The sequence below is a fragment of the Microtus pennsylvanicus genome, chromosome X, assembly GCF_037038515.1.
Source record: "Microtus pennsylvanicus isolate mMicPen1 chromosome X, mMicPen1.hap1, whole genome shotgun sequence".
In the NCBI taxonomy this organism is placed as follows: Eukaryota; Metazoa; Chordata; class Mammalia; order Rodentia; family Cricetidae; genus Microtus; species Microtus pennsylvanicus.
The window spans coordinates 121,886,186-121,907,545 of record NC_134601.1 but is presented as its reverse complement, the minus strand read 5'-3'; the positions used below and the strand labels follow the sequence as shown (position 1 = coordinate 121,907,545).

The following is a 21,360-nucleotide window of genomic DNA, read 5'->3' as shown; positions in this document are numbered from 1 at the left end:
ATGCATCTACAGCCTCTCATTTCCTATGGAAACAAAAGCAAAATCTCTTCTCCAAAGCAACATACCTTTTTACTTCAATTTTGAAGTCAAGGCATTTTCAAAATACCTCTTGGATTAATTTAGCAGGATTTATAAACAAATATCTTTTAGCAGCTGTTGCTCCGTCCTCATCATTCAAACAATTTAAAGAGAGCATAATAACAAATAGTATCCAGACTCTCTGTATATTTTTCATCTTTACACGGCTTTATTTTAACCTCCATTTCTTTTAATTTTTATCTTTTTGAGACAGGGTTTCTCTGTGAATCTCTGTCTTGGAACTCCCTCTGTTGACCAGGCTGTCCTTGAACTCACAAAGATCTGCCTGCCTCTGCCTTCCAAGTGTTGGGATTAAAGGTTTGTGCCACCACACCCAACTACTTTCTTCCTTTCTTTTTCTCTTTCCATCATCGGAGTATCCAGAATTGAAATCAGGCCATTTGGCTTGGCAGCAGGTAACTTAACTGTGTAAGCCATCCTGCTGGTCCTTGCTGGTGCTGCTTCTTTAAAGATTTTGTTTTCCCATTTTAAAATTCTCTGTGTAAATGTGCCTGTTTGTGGCCATGTATATGTGAGTTTGCGTGCCCCACAAGGCCCGAAGTATCAGATGTCCTGGGGCTGGAGGTATAGCTGGTTACCAGCTGCCCATGGCGGGTGCTGGGGATCAAACTCAGGACCTCCGGACAAGCAAGCAGCACAGGCTCTTAATGTCTGAGCCATCCTGCCGGTACCAGCTGCTTGCTTCTTGACGCAACGTTTGGTCACCAGTGCAGCCTGTGAGTCGGTATTGTCCAATAGAACTGGGGTTGATGATGGATGTGCTGTCGGCTACGCTGTTGAACAGATGAAATATGCAACTGTGACCCGGAAACTGCAGGCAGCGATATATGTGGCTACTGGCTACCACCCTGGACAGTGGAGATGTTCCAATCACTAAATAACGTTCTGCTGGAGAGCACTGCTCTCTTGGGAACCAGCCCTGAGCTATAACCTGTCATTGTTTTTGCTTCTGGCGTGGGAAAATAGACAGCTGGAAAAGGGAGCACTGAGAAGGGGTCTGCACATGGGCAGTGGGAGCCCTATTAGCCCCAGGAGTTCTGGGAAACAGCAGAATTCACATCTTAGGATCAGGCTGTCTCAAATGTCATGGAACTGGCATATTTCTCCAATTTCCCCTTGTTTAGTTCCTGTGACTTTTTGGGCACTTCCACTTGTCCTGCACAAGAGAGGACACTGGCTCTAAACGGTCTCAGTCACAGAACAGGAACAGTCAATGCTGTCAGGGTCTACAATATTGGTTCCCATAGGGTCCTGGTCCTGACCTCTAGGCTCAACCATAGTGTTTTATATATGCCTTCAGAGAAGTTGTCTCATTTGTATTTTTTATTTCATTTAGATAATGACTTTATTCCATAATATTCTTCTACTTTGTTTTTCCTACTGAATAGAGTATGTTTCAGAAATATTCCATTGGAATCATTTTTTAAAGATTTTCCCTTCTTGGCTGTCTTTATTACAAAAAAGCTTAGGCTGGGGAGAAAAGGACCATCAGGGGCTTGACTGAAAGAACCGAAAAGCCTCGTGTTTAGTTTATAGATTTCAAAGGCAATTGTTGAGACTGCAGTTTGCTTCAAGTCATTTCAGGATGGTGATTTTCCTGTTAAAAAAACAAACAGGAGTTTGCTCGGTGCTAAATTCAAGCAGTGTGTGGGCTGATTAGATAACGGAGTAGGCAATCAATGCATTAACTCCCAGGATGCCTACTGCAGCGGAAGGAAGCAGACTTTTAGGCAAGGTAGCTTCCAGCGTGGGAGGTAGCTTCCAGCATGGGTAGTTGTAGATTCAGTCCACTTCCGCAGCAGACAACAATGTTACTTTTGATGCCCCTTGAAGGATGTCTAGACTCCTAGTTTCTTTTTCTTCTCCCACCTCCTTCAAACATTCCACATTGACCTTGAAATCCCTGGGTAGCTTCTTGAACTTCTGAGCTTATTTATACCTTCGCCTCCCAATAGCAGGAATTACAAGCATTTACCATCTTGCTCAGCTAAGAATGCATCAGGTATACTCCTACCTTTTCCCATTTCCTTGACTGTTCAGTGAGGATGAACAAGGGCTATTGAGATCAGACTCTGCCCTGCTCTAAGTTACTCTATATTGTGGAAAACAGTGGGGTTTCAGGCTGCGCCTTGCTTTGGGAGATTCCATTTGAGGATGGAGGATGACTTTCCAACTTGGGGCACCTATAAAAAAAAAACACCATCTACCCTACACCACCCACAAGGCACAAGCTGATAAATAACATTCCAAAAAGTAGAAAAAGTGCTGTCCTAATGACAGGAAGCTGAGAACTTGGGTTGGCTCAGAAAAAGTATAGCCTTCAAGTCTACTCCCACTGAGCTACCTCCATGAGGGTGGCCCCACGTTCCACATGTACCACAACCCACCAAAAGAGCATCACGACCTTGGGACCAGAGGTCCAAACACATGAGCCGATGCGGGACATTTTACATTGCAACCAAATCAGAGAGTTTTGTGTAGAACAGATTATAAGAAAGCAAGGGTGGGTAGGGAGCTATTGAAATAAAATCTCGATTTGAAACGGACAGTAGCATTTGGACAGTATGGAGGTTTGAATGAGAATGGTCCCCCAAAGCTCATATGCTTGAAGACTTGGTTCCCCAGTTAGTGCTGCTGTTTGGGAAGGATTAGAAGGTAGGGTCTTGTATGAGGAGGTGTGTCAATGGGATAGGCTTTAAGATTTGAGGAGCTCACATCAGGCCCAATTTTGCTCACTCTCTGTCTGCAGTTTGTGGATCAAATGTGAGCTGTCTGCTATGTAACCATGGCTGCCTACCTGCTGCTTCCCTCCCCGCCAGAATGATCATGGACTAGCAATATGAAACTGTAAGCAAGCCCCCAATGAAATGCTTCTTTCAATAAAATTCTTGATCATGGTGTTCCCTCAGAGTAATAGAACAGTAACTAAGGCAGGTAGAGAGGCAGCCGTGTGATAGCAGATGTAGGCAGAGCCAGCAAGATTTCTGATGGGTTGAGTGGCTGAAACACCTAGAAATATGGAGTTGTCATTTCTTCTCCATCTCTCACATCTATCTTCTGTCCCCTGTTTCACTGCCACTTTCACTGTAGGCCCCATTGATTCTCAGTGCTGTTATTGCTTTCAAGCAGATCATTGTGGGAAATGGGTTAGTTCAGTTCGGGCCTTTGTGAAGGCTTAGCAGCTGCTCACAAAGTCCAAAGTGTAACATGGAAAACCTGCTCCAGTTCAAATGCAACTTGTCTCCTCTGCAATTCAGTCAGAAATTAATCCTTCATATGAGATATTAAGAGATATTGGAACCTTAAAGAGGTGGTTAGGAGTCTGAATGGATTAGATCATGCAAGTCCACTCTAAACCCAGCTTAGCTAGGTCTCATGTGCAATCACCATGTGGGTCCATCACTGACTGCTTCAGGACCCTGCCAGCAAGAGTATTACCCAATTTCCAGTTCCTGGCAAACACTAACTCATTTTCTATCTCAGTGGATTTGCCTACTTTGAACATTTCATATCAATGGAATCATTCAGCATGTGTGTGTGTGTTCTATCTTGCTTTTTTAAACTGATATAACAATTTTGAGGTTTCTGTTCCAGACACTTATCTTCGCAGTACTGGGTCTTCTTATGTTACCCAGTTGGCCCTCTTTCCTCTCCGACTTTGCAGTCATCCTAAATGGTTTATTCTACTTGCACGAAATCCACTGTGGGTGAGTTTCTGCCTTGACCTCAGACTTCTCTTTTAGTTTTTCACCAAATGCCTATCCAAACCACTCTGCAACCCCAGGCAGTGAAGACAAGAGACTCAGTCTCCCATGTCAGAAAGCTCGGGCTCCCTCAAATCTTTTTGTCCATCTGCAGATGGAAAGTGTAACCCAGAGGCAAGAGCTCAGAGAGACTCAAAACCCAGATCAATCTTCACTCCTGATGTGGCTCATTTGCCGGCTTGGGGCCACTTCCTCTGACTTCATTTCTCTATCTGGGCAATAAAGAATTGATTTTCAGAGGTGTGCTAGGATCGAATCATGTAGTGCACATGAATTGCCCAGCACATAGCATCACCAATCAATCACCCACTTCCTACATCAATTTCCTGTTTGTCCTTTCTGGTAGAACTGCGACAAATGTAATGACTTAAGCCAAAGACAGATCCTCTTACGCTTCCTGAGGGCAGAAGTCTGCATGGAGCCTCACAGGGCTAACATCAAGGCATATGAAAAGTTTCATTTCTTCGAGACGCTCTTGGGGGAGAATCCATTTTCTTGACGTCTAATTTCTGGAGACTGCAGGCGGCTGGCTGTCCTTCGCTCTTTCTAGTCATGTCTTAGACTTCTGCTTCTGATGTTCTGTTGTTCACTCCAACCCACATGCGTTCGCAATTATAAAGATCCTGGAATGACGAATCACAGTGTAAGAATACAGGATCCTCCCTCCCTTCATAAGCTCGTTCACTCCATCAGTCAAGTCCCCCATTGCCATGTAAAGGATCTGGACAAGTGCCTCAGACGAGGAAGTACTACCATACCATCTCTGAGATCTGTGTCAACACCCACAAGACCTGGGTTTTTCCCTTCAGTGCCTAAGGCTAGCCCTCTCCAGGTCTATCTACTTCCCACTCTCTTATTATTATTAGCTCATGCTCATTTTTTCTATTATCATTATTATTATTTTATTGCTTTTCGAGACAGGGTCTTTCTACATAGCCATGGCTATCCTGGAACTCACTATGTAGACCAGGTGAGTCTTAAAGTCCGAGATCCACTTGTCTCTGCCACCCCAGTACTGGGATTCACCACTCCCAGCTCTCCTGCTCCTTCTGGACAACAGAATTTAAGAAGTTTTCGCTAGAGCAATCCTAAACGGCTTCTAGCACTCTGGTCCTTCCCCACTTGGAGCTAAAGTCCTGCAGGCCATCTTTATGCAGAGACGTTTGGCTGTCTGTTACAGGGCATAAACATCTCTCTAATCTCAGGATTGAAAACTGATCTGGATGTGAGACAGAGGTATGAGGACCAAGAGTTTAAGGTCATCCTTGGATCCAGAGCAAATTTGGTGTCAGATTGGGCAACATGAAACCTAGCCACAAATCCCCACAAATTAAATATGAAATTAAAAAAAAATTCTAACTGACCATGCTGGCTAGTTTTATGTCAACACAAGCTTTAGTCACCAGAGAAGAGTGAGCCGCAATTAAAAAAATGAACCCCAAAGGTAAGCTGCAGGAAAAGCTGGAGGACATTTACTTCTCTCTCTCTTTCTCTGTTTTTTGAGACACGGTTTCTGTGTAGCCTTGGCTGTTCTGAAGTTTGCTCTGTAGACCAGGTTGACCTTAAACTCACAAAGATCCACCTGCACTTGCCTCTCAAGTGCTGGGATTAAAACCCGCTGTAGGGCATTTTTAAAATTAGTGATTGATGGGGGAGGGCCCAGCCCATGGTAGGTGGTACCAACCCTGAGATGCTGGTCCTGGGTTCTACAAGAAGGCAGGCTGTCCAAGTCATGTGGAAGAAGTCAGTAAACAGCAATCCGTGGCCTCTGCATCAGCTTCTAGCCCCAGGTCTCAAGTTCGTGCCCTGACTTCTTCCTTCAGTGATGAACAAAGTAAGCTAAATAAACCTTTTCCTCCTTGCTTTTGGTCATGGTGTTTCATCACAGCAGTAATAGATGGTTCTATACTCCTTGGTGGGAGTTCCCGACTTTCTACTGCCCGGCCATACATTTGCCTATCTGAAAGGTGTGAAATGTTATGCTATTTGAATTACCATGGTTCTGATTAGCTGTGGGGTAATCCATAATAGGCTTGGAAATACTCTATATGCATTCACGTTGCGCTAAGATTTATTGGTTTTTGTTCTTTGAGACAAGGTTTCATATAGCCCAAGCTTGTTTCACACTCATTAAGTAGCTGAGGATGACCTTGAACTCCTGACCCTTCTGCTTTTACCTCTACCTCCCCAGCGCTGGGGTTACAGGTGCACACTACCACACCTTGTTTATGGAGTGTTGGGGATAGGACCACGGGCTTCGTGCATGCTAGGCAAGCAATCTCACAACTGAGTTACATATCTGGCCTTGTGGTATGATACGCAATACATATTAGTCTCTGCACCTGGTTCCCAAATGAACTCCTGAAACTATGGTAGAAAACGGCTCTAAGAGAATATTAATTCTAAAACTTGGCTTTTGGTATGGAGTTCTTAAATCCCTTGGACTTCCCTATATAATAAGATCATCTCTTGATCTAATGAAACAACTCTTGGTAGCTCTAGGATGGTGTCAGTTTGGGAGCTTGCTGCGAGCAGAAACAACTAAAGCTGTCCGCATCAAAATGGAACCCCTTATGCTAACCTCTACAAAGCAACTGTTTCTTCAACTTTGACATAACTTTGGTTATTAGTCATTGTGGCAGAGGATATTGTTTCAAAATAGCTGACTTGACGCTCTTCTTTTTCACCTTAAGTCTTCCTCTTGTTCCAAACTCTCTGAACATGGGCATAGGTTACTATGGTGCAAATATTACCACTGCCTTGCCCTAAGCTCTCTCTTCTGCTTTTACAGATGCCTCTAGCAGTACAGACACACAGCAGTTAACATAGTACATGTTTGTGTCCCTGCCTAGAATGCAAGTTCCCTAAGGGAAAGGACTACGGTGCAGCTAATTGGAAGGGATACTCAATATATTCAACAACCATTTACTGAGATCAGCAACAGGTGTAGTCTATCACAAATGGTCCTAGGAACAAATTACAGGTGGGCATGAGGTATCCAGAAGCAAAAGTGGACAGGGAAGGAATTCTCTATATTTGGAAGTTTTATATTCTGGATCCCCCTTGATATTTTATGGCATTTTCAAAAGAGGGAATGTGTATTATACTTACTTTTTACTGTGTGACCAGCACTGTGTTTTATAGGTACTGCTCAATGGTCTTCCCAACAGCAGTGAAAGGAAAGCATTGACACACACTTCAAAGAGAAAGAGCAGCACCAAGAGAGGAAGGTAACAAAGCCAGTAGTGGGGAATGGCCCGGCAGCATCTCTGAGGCAGGTAGAAAAAGCTGTGCTCTCAGCCAAGCATCTCCTGCTGAGACACTAAGTGGCTTGTTTGTGTGTGAGTCACATTCGTATTATCATTTAGGTGTTGGAGTTTCTAAGAAAAGGGAGAAAGATGGAACACTGAGAATGTTAGTCATTGTGTCACCCTGGGGCAAGTGAATTCTGATTTTTGTCTACAGTACCTAAGCACAAATCGCAAAGCCAGTAATAAAATGAGAACTTGGAACAAATAAACACCCGGGGTGCTGAAAGGAATGTTTGTCTCAGGGCAGGGGCCAGATGGAAGCTAAATGTGCTCCTCGGGAGAAACACATCGATATGAAGTCTTTTCACCTACCTTTGATGGATGTGCTAATCTTCTCAGGCCAACACAGGCTCACCCCCAGCAATGCACTGTTAATCACTTATTTAAAAAGTAGCTGGCTTCTATAAATGGACTGCGCCGTCAATGTTTAGGTTTCCTTCTCACAGATATCCTTGCTTATTAAATTGGTATTTACCATATGCAGTAAGAGCTCAACTGTGCATTCTGACAACAAGAGGTGGCAAAAGTGACCAGACTGGGGAATTCCTGTTCCTTGCTATCAATTAATTCTGTTTGACATCCAAGGTCTGGACAGAAAACAAAATAAGAATGTCAGATGGGTGATTTTCACTCTGTTACAGCAGCAGTTGCAGATCAGATCCAGTCCATGGCCTATATTTTACAAATAAAGTTTTATTGGAACACAGTCAAATTCATTTGTTTACTCAGTATCCATGGCTGTTTTGATGCTGTAAAGTCAGGGTTAGGCAGTTAGGAGACAGAGCACATGGCCTGGCCTTTTAGAGAGCATGTAGGCTGACACCTCGCTGAATAGCAAGTGGCATTTTCCTTACTGTACTCTTGTATCATTTTCAGAAGGATCCAAAGGGTTACAGTCAGTGAGAACATGTGGATTAGAGCCCACAATGGGGTGCACATCTGTAAGCTAGCAGTTGGGAAGTGGAAGGAGGAGGATTTAAGAGTTTGGGGCTAACTTGGGTTATATGAGAACTAATCTCAAAAAAAAAAAAAAAAGAATGACATGTGGCTTAAGGCTTTTGTGACAACCAGGAAGGCTTAAAGAAGGAAATTACAAATGCAAATCATTGTATCTCTAGGCAAAAATGTCCATGAACTGAACTCTATTAGGGAGTTAATCAAGAGCCAGTATAATATATCCGATTATCACTTTATGTAAAGGGGACATTTCTTGTGTTGGCAACAGTGTACCTCCTGCTGACAGAATTCTAAGTGGCTGACAGATCGTATCCACTGTGTTGGTATATAGGCCTCTTTCTCTGAAAAATGTCCAAGAGAAATGAAGAGAACACATCCAGAGGAGGGAAAGGCGAGGAATTGTGTTCAGGAGGCTTTCCCCAAGGTCCCTGTGCCAACGACTCAGAACTTCAGAGGAATGACAGGCCAGTATTTTGGCTGCTTTTTGTCACAATACTTGTCAAAGCTCATCTGCACAGCAGCCTCCATGGCCAGGATCTTGGGAGCACTGTCCCCATACAAGCGCTTCATCTCGGTTTGACGCCGCTCCCCAGGCTTCTCTAAGGGAGGCTCTGTGGACCGGTGGTGGTTGTAGTACAGCCCATGGTCGGCATTTACATAGTCGTCCAGGCGCTCCGCTTCTAGCTGCTGCTGTCGCCCTGGGGATGGATAAGACCATGGCCATAAAAGATATGTACATGCAGGAGAGGACCTGATGAGTATTGCCGCCACTGGCACAACTCATGTGCAGCCATAACTCACACGCCGCCTGTGGCCCCTAAGGTCCTTCTGTCGCCTTTTCCAGTGGTAAATCTGAACCCTGCTGGACCACTGAGGTAATTTTCAGATCCTGAGGCATGGCCTACAGATTCTCGTTATCTATATTAGTAGTCATGAAGCTCACTGCTCACTTCTTAGGGGCCTCTAGCTGCTGACAGAACTGGCAAAATACCACCAAGAAACCCATCATTCCAATCCACCAATCCTCTGTGGCAGACCTTAAAAATACAAGAGGAAATGAAAACACATGGCTTCCGCTGGCCATCTGCTGGGCCATGCACGGCAGGCAGTCCTTGTGTGCTTTCATGTAACGCTCCCCCACGAGAATTACTATCCACTGGATAGACGGAGGCAGGCGCAGTCCCTTGGACCCAGAGCTCCCTGATGCAGCTAGTCTGTTTAGCCAGCTTGCTCCTTGGACTGTGTCTCTTCTCAAACGCTGGGATTACAGGTGGACTGCCACGCACATCTGCTATTGCTGGTGCTGAAGTCCCAACTCTGGTCCCCACACTTGTATGGCATGACAAGTGCTTCACACAGAGCCGACAACTCAAGCCAAGAAGCAGTTCTTACAGCCACAGATGAGGTATGAATGTGGGGTGACCCCTCTGTGCCTGCCACACAAGGAATCTGCTACATAAGCCATCTGCTTTTTTAGGTGTGGGGTTTCACTTGTCACTTCACAGCTTAGCCCGGGTGAAACCTGCGAGTCTGCCAACTTAGTAAGTTCCTGTAAAGTAAGCATTTATTCAATTTGTTTCCCCTTTTCTACTTTTGTTTAAACCACACGTCCCAATAGTACAATTTTTATTCCTATGTAAATAGCCACATAAAATTGTCAACAAAGCAATGCTGCAGAGGGTAAAATGGAGGCAGCTCACACGGATTCTGCAAGCGATGCTGTCAGGAGGGAAATGGATAGCAGAAAGCACATTGTCTGTAGCTGCTATTGTTACCAAGAGGAACGCCTGGAGATTAGGAGTCAAGATGGCTGTAGGGGAATAAAACAATGGCATAAATCAGCCTCTCCTAGTTTCTGGAAGGGAAGTCGGCACTGAGCTAATCAAGTGTGAAGGGAAGACATTTATAAAGCTATTCGCTGTCACCCTTGTAAATCTAGTTCTTTATAACTAACACCTTGAAGTTGGCAAGGAGTTTTACAAACCTGATGGAACAAGCCTTTCAAAATATGCTAGCCCTCCCAAGGCGGAAGCAGGTGGACAGCTGTGAGTTCTAGACCAGACTGGTCTCCATTGTTAGTCCAGGATAGCCAGAACTGCATAAGGAGACCCTGCCCACATTTCATTCCCGCACCCAAGCTGGGCAGCTCACACTTACCTGGAACTGAAGCTTCAAAGATGCTCTGAGAGCACCCCCACACATTTGACATGCACACATACATACACACATATACATAAATAAATAAAAATGGCTATGGCCACATATATTCATCTGGCCACTGTTGTCCTAGAACATCTGCAGTTTACTGTCCCATGTGGAAGTAATATATAATAAGGCAAAAGCCCGTGAAGCCACAAAAAAGAGATGTATATTGATCTTTACTGGAAGATGCACAAAACTGGCCTACTGCACAAATAAATTAGAGGTCACCAAGTATTTGCTTCAAAACTTGGGTCTTTCTCCCAAGTTTCAATCATTAGCATTGCTGCTCAGTCCTCAGAGGTATGTACATTCTATACCCCAAACCTGAGTTCTGGTAGAGGAACATGATGGTGAATGAACTGGGCCCCAATTAGCCAGGGGAAATGGCCATTTCACCTCTGAGCTCACTTCTGCTGGAAGAACAAAAATTAAAAAAACTGAATCCAATTCCTACTTTATGGATGTGAAGTGCCCAGGATGCTATAGAATCACCACGGTCTTTAGCCATGCACAGACGGTGGTCCTGTGTGTCTGCTGCTCCACTGTCCTCTGTCAGCCCACAGGCGGGAAAGCAAGACTGACGGAAGGATGCTCCTTCAGGAGGAAGCAGGACTGAAAAGCACCGGATTCGAGATGAGTGGGAACCATCCCAATAAACACATTTTGGAAAAAAAAAAAACTGAATCAGGGAAAAGCACGTGACAGCTCTCTGTCTGCATCTTATTGCTATAGAGATCCCTGAATTTTAGATATGGGAGCTTGGGTGGAAGCCCAGCCAGGGACTGTCTTTTCCCTGGGCTCACCCTTCACCCTTCTTTTACTACCCTCCCCCAGTCCTGGAATCAGTCACCTCCGGTTCTTTTGGCAGAACTCTGAAGTAAGCTTAGACTGCCTGGTGGGACAGTGTTTAATACGCATTGGAATAGTGGCTTAGCCTAGACTCGCAATGTAGCCAAGGTGACTGACTCCAAACTTCTTATCTTATGGTCTGCACCTCTGAGGTGCGGGATTATAGTAGAGTGCCACCACCCCTGGTTTAGCCAGGCTGAGGGTGGGACTGCAGGCTGTGGGCAACCCAGGCAAGAACGTTACCAACCGAGCTGTATCTTAGACTCAAAAATTTAGTTCAAAATCAAACACTCTCTGACCAACAGGCCGTGTACTTATGATCCGTTAGTATCTGAAAATACTACGAACAGCAGTTCTCAATCTGTGAGTTGTGACCCATGAGGTCAAGTCCCTTTCACAGGGACTTTCATACCCAAGACCACTGGAAACACAGATATTTACATTATAAATCATAACAGGACCAAAATTGCAGTTATGAAGTAGCAACAAAAATAATTTTATGCTTGGGGGTCAGCACAACATTAGGAACTGTATTAAAGGGTTGTAACATTAGGAAGGCTGAGAAACACTGATCTAGAATACACTGACTTAGAGAACCAAGAACTGTATGATACAATGGGCTTGAAGGCCTCCGCCCAGTCTGTTTGTTAATTATTGCTTTCTTCCTCTCTCCCAAGGAAAGAAAGCATCTTTAACCCTCCACATTTTCTTTGTCAAGGTATGGTGAAGGCTCAACTGAATGATCCAAATGAAGCTGACATCAACATCACACCGGAGACACAGCTGAATGGTTGCCTTGCACGGATAACAGAGTAGGTCATGTTAAATCCCAAAACACAGTAGCACTCAATGTCACAGCATTTTTTCTCTCTCATAGGGTTGTAATAGTGAGTCTTAATTAACAACATGACTGCATTGAGGGACACCTAGGATATAGTAAAGACCCCCTTTGCACATCTAGGAGTGTTTTTCTAGATGTACAACCAAGGAAGAAAGATCTGTCATAAGCCAGGCGGTGGTGGCGCAGGCAGGTGGATCTCTGTGAGTTCGAGACCAGCCTAGTCTATAAGAGCTAGTTCCAGGACAGGCACCAAAGCTACAGAAAAACCCTGTCTCGGAAAAACAAAAACAACAACAACAAAAAAAAAACCCAAAAAATCTGTCATGAATGTGGGTGGCAACAGGCTGGTTCCCAGAGAGAATAAAATGATCAGCAGGAGTGCTAATGTGCTAAGGTGGCTGCTCCCACAAGCCACTGTCAGTTGGTGTTCTGCCTTTTCTCAGTCTCAAAGCCACGATTTCATCCAACTGATCTTGGATTAAACCTTCTGAAACTCTGAGCCCAAACCAATCTTTCCTTCCTGGTTGACAGGTATTTTGTCACAGCCACTGAAAGTCTGACTAATTTAAGGGTATTTGGCCGAGGGAATTTACTAACTACAAATCAGAACAGCACTTAAATTCCATTGCAGTTTCAACACAGGGCTGAAGCAGGCTAAACAGAATGTCCTTACTACTGGAGCACCAAAATGGGAGCTTACTTGGAAAGAGGGTTATTGCAGACAGTTAAAGAGAATGATGGGATTATACTAGATTAGGGCAGACCCTGAATCTAATGAGAGTGACCTTATATGAGACAGAAAAGGACACAGAGACACACAGGGAAAGCCTTGTATACAGACAGAGCCTGTAACACTGCTCTAAGTGAAGGGATGCTGGGAGACACCAGAAGCTGCGGCAAGCAAGGCTTCAGAGCCTTTATAGGAAAGTAGCCCAAAGCCGGGCGGTGGTGGCGCATGCCTTTAATCCCAGCACTCGGGAGGCAGAGGCAGGTGGATCTCTGGGAGTTCGAGGCCAGCCTGGTCTACAAGAGCTAGTTCCAGGACAGACACCAAAGCTACAGAGAAACCCTGTCTTGAAAAACCAAAAAAAAAAAAAAAGAGGAAGGTAGTCCTGAGGGCACCTTGATTTTGGGTTTGAAAAGATAAACCTCTCCCATTTGATCATGAAATTTACTGTAATTTGCTACAGCTACCCTATAAAGCAAATACAAGGATTTTCATGTGGGGTATAAATAATCCTCCAATCATTAATATATTTTAAAAGAAAATGTCACTGGACTCCATCTAAGTTTAGGGTCCAGAGTTTTGACATGTTTCTGTCTCAGTCTGTGCATCTATAAGAGACTGGAGATGACTCCGTGGTTAAGAGTTCAACTGCTCTGGCAGAAGATCCAGGTTTAATTCCCAGCACCCAGGCAGGGGACTCACAACTGCCTGTAATTCCAGGCTGCTCTGGCATTATACCAGCACTCTTATACCTTCTGGCCCCCCACCCCCACCAATTAAACTTGATTTTAAAAGAGAGAAATTACTAATGTAGAATTATAATCCATAATGGGAAAAAATAATCACAGGAAGTTACTCAGACTTTAGGGAAATTTTACACAGCAGGAAAACACTCATTAAATATTCCACAGATAATTAGCTCAAAGGCAGAACAGTTTGAGACAAAGCACTACAATAATGAGTGTTAAAGAATCTTATTTCTCCTCATTTTTCTAGGATTAACATGTCTTTCTTTATGAGAGTTCTCTGCTATGTTGCCAAAGTTAACGATGCTAGCATAACCAAGGACAGCACAAACGTGACTAAATCAGCAATGCCTTTCTGGCTCATCAGCAACAGACTCAAAACACAGGTACTTGCCAAGCACAGTCATCTGATTGGTGTCCTTGTTCTGTGTCCATTGTTCCACATCAAGTGTAACCCTGAAGTCAGTGGACAATCATCATTTTAGCTTTTATGAGGAAAGTGCATTTACCCCGCCCCCTTCCACTTTCTCTGACCTTCCACATCCATCATCTCAATAGCTGCTTTTCCGAGCTTCGCAACATCTGTACCAATGAGATGAAGGCATAAGGTGGGATGGTGCACAGTCAGTGTGATTTCACACTCTCATCCCATTACCCAAACCAAAACAGCTCAGGAAACACTCGACTATAAGCCTTGTTAAATACTCCAGGTTTTCTAGAGGACATACTAAGGGAGAAAGTGGTGGGTTCTTAGTGCACTGACCAAAGGGTCAGTCACTATGGACACAATAGTGGAAATCCTTTAAATGGGCTATACACAACATTATGGAGCCCATGTTTCCCGTGAGATGCACAAACACATCTGGGCTCTTTAGTAAAAGTAACACAGCAGTTAAGCACCAAGTGGACTTAACCTTTTTTCTCATTCTTAATAGATGGCACTGCTCCAAGTCCAGAGCACACTCCAGTTCTCCACAGCTACCTTGTAACAGTCGTCCGTCCACTGTCTTGGACACTGGCTCTACCTCTTTGTTTGTGTCAGTAACTGTATGTGTGCTGTATGCCACAGACACTCTTCTACACTTCATTTTAAATAAGAGTTCATTTCAACTTCATTTAAGAATGTCACGTTCTTTGAGAACATGTCCTTGTTTTGAGCCAACATCTACCATAGAATCACATCTAATAAAGACCTGACCAGCACAACACCAAGACCACAGGGGCAATATTTGTTTTGAAGGGCTTTCTTTCCTATGGGGGATGTTAACTTTCATTCATGTTCCTGACTTTTCTTGGCAGTAATATTTTGCAAAATCCTGTGTTCTCTAACCCATGCTGTAAGTCATAGTGTTACAAGTACATATGAACATGCTCCAACACCTTACCTCTTCATTTGTGATATATGTCTTAATTAGACTAATGACTGTTCTGTATGAATTTTGAGAAAAACTAAAATTTATTTCTGGGGGGCAAGGAAAGAAATGTACTCCATGGGTCTCCTGAAATGATTTGGCGGATAAGGGCATTTATCAAGACCCATGACATGAGTTCAATCCCTGTGACCCATATGGTGGAAGAAGAGAGCCAACTCTGGCAACTATGTCCTCTAACCTGCATTCCCCCAATAGATAAACATAATAAAAAAGAAACATACTCTATGCAAAACAAAGTATTGCTTTCATAGTTGTTTAGACATAGTTTCTTTTTGAATTATTATTTTTTATTTAATATGCATGAGTGTTTTGCCTGCATATATGTCTGTGCACCATGTGGAGTTACAGACAGTTGTGAACTGCAGGGAATGGAACCTGGGTCCTCTGGAAGAACAGTGCTCTTAACCTCTGAGCCATTTCTCTAGCCCTTGGATACACTTTCTACCATGCATCAAAGAAATCAAGAGTTTAATCAGAAGAAAACTGGCAAAAATATGAGAACAAATGTTTTAGTGAAGAATCACAAGCAGATACTTGGTGTAGGAAGTTCTTCTGTTCATGTGTTGCTTTCATTGGCTAATGGATACAGAAACTGCTTTGGGCCTGATAGGGCAGAACTTAGGTAAGTGGAGAAGACAGAACTGAATGCTGGGAAGAAGAGCAGAGTCAGAGAGCCGCCATGGAGCTGCCAGAGTCAGACATGCTGAATCTTTCTCAGTAAGCCACTGCCACGTGGTGATATACAGATTAATAGAAATGGATTAAATTAAGATGTGAGACTTAGCCGGGTGATGGTGGCGCACGCCTTTAATCCCAGCACTCAGGAGGCAGAGGCAGGTGAATCTCTGTGAGTTCGAGGCCAGCCTGGTCTATAAGAGCTAGTGCCAGGACAGGCTCCAAAGCTACAGAGAAACCCTGTCTCGAAAAACAAAAACAAAACAAAACAAAACAAAAAAAAAACAAAAAAAAAAAGATGTGAGACTTAGCCAATAAGAAACTAGAGCTAATGGACCAAGAAGTGTTTTAATACAGTTTCTTTGTGATTGATTATTTTGGGTGTAAGATAGCTGGGTGGCTGGGACAAACAAAGGGCTCCCCTCACTGAAACAATTGGTGCTCCAATGTGGTCAACTGGATCCACGTAAAACCTGTGAGGGCTTGAAAAGGGAATTCTAGACTATACATACATACATATATACATACATACATACATATACTGAGAGTTTAACACAGCTTTTTGCTGTTTGCTGGTGGCGTGCCGCAGAGACATTTTCCTGACTCAGTAGCTGCAGCAGGAAAAGAGTGGCAGTTTTGAAATGCCTACTTTATGTACTGTGCCACCAGCGTGACCACTGACTCTTTTGGGAGACGGAGTATTTGGATGGGATTTGTGAGTGGATTGCTCTGGCTTGCTTGATCGCAACTTGGACTGGCTGTGTGCCTGGAAGTTGGGCCATGTGCGTGGTTCAAAGGCTCAAGCAGCTCAGCCATGCAGGACTGGATGGGGCAAGCAGGTACTGACGTATTACCCAAGCAATGACACAACTTAAGTTTTTAAGAAGCGCTTAGCATTTTAAGAAGTGCTCCTGGACAGTAAAGAATTACAGATTCACAATAGGACAGATTCAGATATAAAAGACCTCTAAATGGGTCACAGTGTTGGATAGGCTTGGGAGAAGGAAAAGGGTATAGAGAGCCATAAAATAAAGTTAATGCTTAAAAGGAGGGTAAAGTCGTTAAGGAGACAGAGTACAGATAGTAATAGACTAAAAGGAGTAAAGAAAAATAAGCCACATAAAAACGGAAAATTCATCCAGAGTCTGGATTATGTATTATTGTGTTTTCTTTGAATTTCTTGACTTTGAAGGAGCTAAATACAGAGAGACATTTCATTATATGGGCTGCTAAGATAAACCAGCATGTATATTATAAAAAGTATCATGACTTCCAAATTTGAATCTAAGGATAAGTTTCTTTGGAAAGGAGGTTCTTCTTTTGTTTTCACCGAAGATGAGAACCTGTTGATTGCTTCTACACCAATATGGTTTCATGAACCAAGACCTCCTGAAAGGTCGCCATGAACACCCTCAAAAAATTACTTTGCCCAACTGGTAACTGAGATGAACCTAGCACACAGGATACACCATGAAAGACCTGATTAACAGCGCCCCAATATAGCAGGAAGAAGTTTGGAGAAAAATAACTATGCCCATATTCCCAAATATTGCTTATAACTGTTTGTTTATATTTAAAGGGGGATATGATATAGATATGAATAATTTGCATTAGTATGGATTTTGGTTTATTTATACAAATTTAAGGTCAATTTTGTTATATATATATATATATATATATATATACACACACACACACACATGTATTTCTGATCTTGATTAAGGTATTGTGATTGTGTAGCTCATTTAAAAATGTAATGTATAATTAACAAATATAGGTTAATAGAGAGTCATCTTTATTAGTCAAGCTTATAGTCATGTTAGTTAGATTTTCTAGATGTATAGAGATATATTTCAGTCAGATAGGTATTCTTCAAGTTTTTTCAGAGACCTTCAGAGTATGGCATATTGTTTTAAAAATTTAGGACTTTTCATGACAATGAGACACATCTGCTCCTGGCAGCACAAGCTACTTCAAAAGGAAGATGGGCATTGAAGAGGCTCCTTATGGAGTTGGTTAGCCATTTGGGCAAGAAACTGCTCTTACCTGGACTGCTTCACTGGACATGCAGGACCTGCAGAGAAATGACTGCTGAACTTGCCTAAAGGTGAGATGATCCTTCAGAGTTCCTGCTTCATGAAAGAGTCTATGAACCATTCTACAGGACACAGAAGAAAGTGACTGAAAACTGCCAATATAGGCAGAACTGGCTTTAAAATTTCCTGCTTTGTGGAAAAGTCTGCTGGATACTATGGACCTGTAGGCTGAAGATCGATGCCCCAATGGTACGGAAGAACTTTGAATGACTGTCCAGGCAGCAAGATGTTTTTGTCAATTCTAGAGTTTTGGAAATTGTTTATAATGCACTTCATGTTTACTTAGGTAATATTATATCCTTCTGGAGTCTTTGATGGAGTTGAAGAATTTATCGTTATAGTTTTCCTTAGTTATGATAAAAGATAAAGTAGATATAAATATTGTAACTGTAATTCTTCCTTGATAACTGCTTTGTTATATGTATTTTTACTATGTTAAAGCGTTCCTTTTTGTTTAAACAGAAAAGGGGAAATGGTATAGGAGGTTCTTCTGTTCATGTGTTGCTTTCATTAGTTAATGAATATAATGCTTTGGGCCTGATAGGGCAGAACTTAGGTAGGCGTAGAAGACAGAACTGAATGCTGGGAAGAAGAACAGAGTCAGAGAGAAGCCATGGACCTTCTGCCTGAGACGGACGCTGGTTAGAATCTTGCCAGTAAACCAAAGTCATGTGGTGATACACAGATTAATAGAAATGGGTTAAATTAAGATGTAAGAATTAGCCAATAAGAAACTAGAGCTAATGGGCCAAGCAGTGTTTTAATGAATACAGTTTCTGTGTGATTATTTCGGGTGTAAGATAGCAGGGTGGCCAGGGCAAAAAAAGGACCCCCCTCTCATTGCAACAGATACTAAAAAAAAAATCTTTCATCCAAAGTCTGCTGCTCAGTTCCTTGTATTAACTGGGGATCAATAAATGCTAATCTATTGTTAAGAGGGCACAGATATCTTAAAATGGAAACGAAACTTGTCTACTTTGAAGCTTCTAGTTTTCTGTTTATTAGAAAATTCTGGGCAAGGAGCTGGCTTTAGTGGTGCATATCTTCACTCCCAGTATTCAGGAGGCTGAGGCAGGAGGATCAGAAATTCCAGGTTAGCCTGGGCCATACAGGAAGACTCTGTCTCAAAACCCCAACCAATCAACCAACCAAATGAAAATTCTACATAAAATACACAATGAGACCATATTGAAAGGTGTCTCGAGACCGAATACTAGTTGTAATAGGAGAGAAGTATTTGTAAATCTTCAAGGGCACTTGAAACAATAATAAATGATCTAGTGAACACTGCCAATGTTAAATAGGAAAATTCCTGCTGTTGAACATACGGTGATAAGATCTTTATTGTAATGCTGTAACCTGTAGCGTGGACCAAACAGGAAAGCTGTATATGTGGTGCACTTTGTTATTTTGTTTAGGTTCATACTGACTCTACACTGCAAGGAGCTATATAGGACCAGCTCTGAGCTGTGTCCCCGAGAAATGGTCAGAGTACAGTATTTGGAAAATCTAGTAGCGTCAGGGAGAAGCATGGCAGAGAGAAAGATACATGCTAGTGTGCAGTCAGGAAGAGCTGAATCCTAACAGCAAATGAGTAGCTGTGTAATTAACCTCCTCAACCTTCACTTTTCTCATTTGTAAAATGAGTTCCATGCCTTGAGAGACTGCTGTGTGGATTAGAGGGCATACAGGCATGCACATACATGCACGTTCCATCTGGTTGAGTGTCTAATGCTCAAAAAATGGCAGAGGTATCATTAGGAACTCAAATGAACAGCCCTATATAAAAACTCTGGATCAATGTAATTGAGGTACATCATCATAGTTTTTCTGGGCTTAGGACCAGATTTAGATTAACTGTACATAAATAAAAAGTTCTAAGAACTTTTTATGTGTTAGAGAAGAAAAGAGATGCAAATGGCAGGGCAGCCAAAAGAACACAAGGTAACAGGCCCAAACTTACGCCGCTCTTCTCTGTGCCTCTCAGTCTCTGCAAAGTACTGGCGGAGCTCCTCCGTGATTTCCATATTGCTCAGGTCACATTCTATTTCATTATCTGAATCCGACTCCATCTCTTCCTCTTCATATGGGGCTTCATCTTCTCTTGTGGTGGCCTGGATTCTACTGCTATCAAACAGAGGCTGCCCAGAACTTTGGAGATGGGAAACACTGTAGGGAGGCTCCTGCCAGACCATGTGTTGGCCTTGATAGTTCCAAGGATGCCCAGCCTCAGAAGCAACAGGGTTCCAGGGAAGAACTCCTTGAGGGTAGAACCATGGGGAAGTGAAACAGGAATTCCTGGACTTCTTGTAAACATTCTGGTGGGATCGCATCCAAACCATTGCATGATGATAATGTCGCCAATATCTTGCATATACTGGGTGAGAATACCAAGATTCACTAGTTCTCCATTTTGAAGTCTATGGAATGGACACATAAGAGACATCAAATGATTCATCCTCTAGAGAATCTTCAAATGTTTAAACGACTAACCAACAGCTATTCACTGAGTGCTATCATTTCTTTTTCTGTTGCTGTGATAAAATACCAGGAACAAGAACAATTTCTAGAAGAAAGCATTAAAGAGGGCCTTGTGCTTCCAGAGTTAGTCCATTACAGTTGGGAGGCATGGCAGCAAGCAGCAGGCACGGGAGCCTGAGCAGAAAGCTAAGACACCACATCTTCAACCATAAACTAAACTAGAGAGTAAACGGAAAGGGGGACAAGGCTATAAATTCTCAAAGCCCACTCCATGTGATGTACTTTCTCCAGCAAGGCTACATTCTTCAATAACCTCCCCAAACAGTGTCACTGACTGGGGATCAGTGTTCAATTACACCAGCCTACAGGGGAGATTTCCCACTCAAACCACCACACTAATATTGAATATCTACTTCCACAAGGATGCTACTAAGCATAAATAAAAAGAAAAATGTGTCAAACAGGTTTGTACCCACAACAGGGGGCAAATGTAGTATATTTCCTGAGTTACCCACAGGACTATAGCTGAAGGTTATGGAGGCTTATAGAATGTGATGATTGGTGTTGACAACATCACAGGATTTAGAATCAGATCTCTGGATTCAACTGTGGGGGATTCTGTCAATTGCGTCTGGAAGACCAGTCCAGGTGGCACCATTCCCTGGCAAGGATTCTAGAGTGTAAATGAAGCAGAAGCATGAATTCCTCACCCCTTGCTCCCGACTGTATCCAATATTACCGCCACGATGAACCGTACCTTTGAACTGGGAGCCAAAATTATTTTTTCTCCCTTAATGTGCAGTTATCTGAGAATTTTATCACAACAACAGGAAAAGAAACCAAGGCATCGAGGACAGAGGCAAATAAAGACTGTTTTCACTAAAAAAGCCTTCATTTAATTCACAGTATTTCTAGCAAGAGTCCACTTTAAGTTTTTTATTAGTATATGTAATAACAGCTTCATGACAACATCTCCATACTAGTACATAATGTATTTAGAACATATTCATCCCTATTATGCTTCCCCCTTTTCTACTTTACTGGTTGCTTTCTATAAGATAAAAAAAAAGTCCTGACATTTGTCATTTTGGCTATCTGTACTACTTCCAAGATAGAAATGAACTGCCAATTCTAATGACCCCAATAGCCTCCGGTTCCTTTTCTTGTTTCTTACTAATC

The 21,360-nt window shown here is 42.8% G+C and overlaps 1 protein-coding gene and 1 pseudogene across 4 annotated transcripts in view; one reads left to right on the top strand and one right to left on the bottom strand.

Annotated features, from left to right (window-relative positions):
- Positions 1 to 262: 262 nt before the first annotated feature.
- The window catches only part of Gemin8 (gem nuclear organelle associated protein 8), a 32,582-nt gene continuing 11,484 nt past the window's right edge, over positions 263 to 21,360 (bottom strand). Inside the window, exons 3-7 of one of the 4 annotated variants that reach the window (XM_075957308.1) lie at positions 19,664 to 20,120; positions 7,487 to 8,829; positions 5,548 to 7,243; positions 4,256 to 4,486; positions 263 to 1,696 (exon numbers count right to left, since the gene is read on the bottom strand). In XM_075957308.1, coding sequence (XP_075813423.1) covers positions 8,573 to 8,829; positions 19,664 to 20,120 — 714 coding nt within the window. In that variant the 3' untranslated portion in view covers positions 263 to 1,696; positions 4,256 to 4,486; positions 5,548 to 7,243; positions 7,487 to 8,572. Of the gene's footprint in view, positions 4,487 to 5,547; positions 7,244 to 7,486; positions 8,830 to 19,663; positions 20,121 to 21,360 lie in introns of all 4 variants that reach the window. The other 3 variants (XM_075957309.1, XM_075957306.1, XM_075957307.1) reach the window with 3 other exon arrangements.
- Positions 10,783 to 11,005, top strand: LOC142840725 (small ribosomal subunit protein eS27-like pseudogene; annotated as a pseudogene).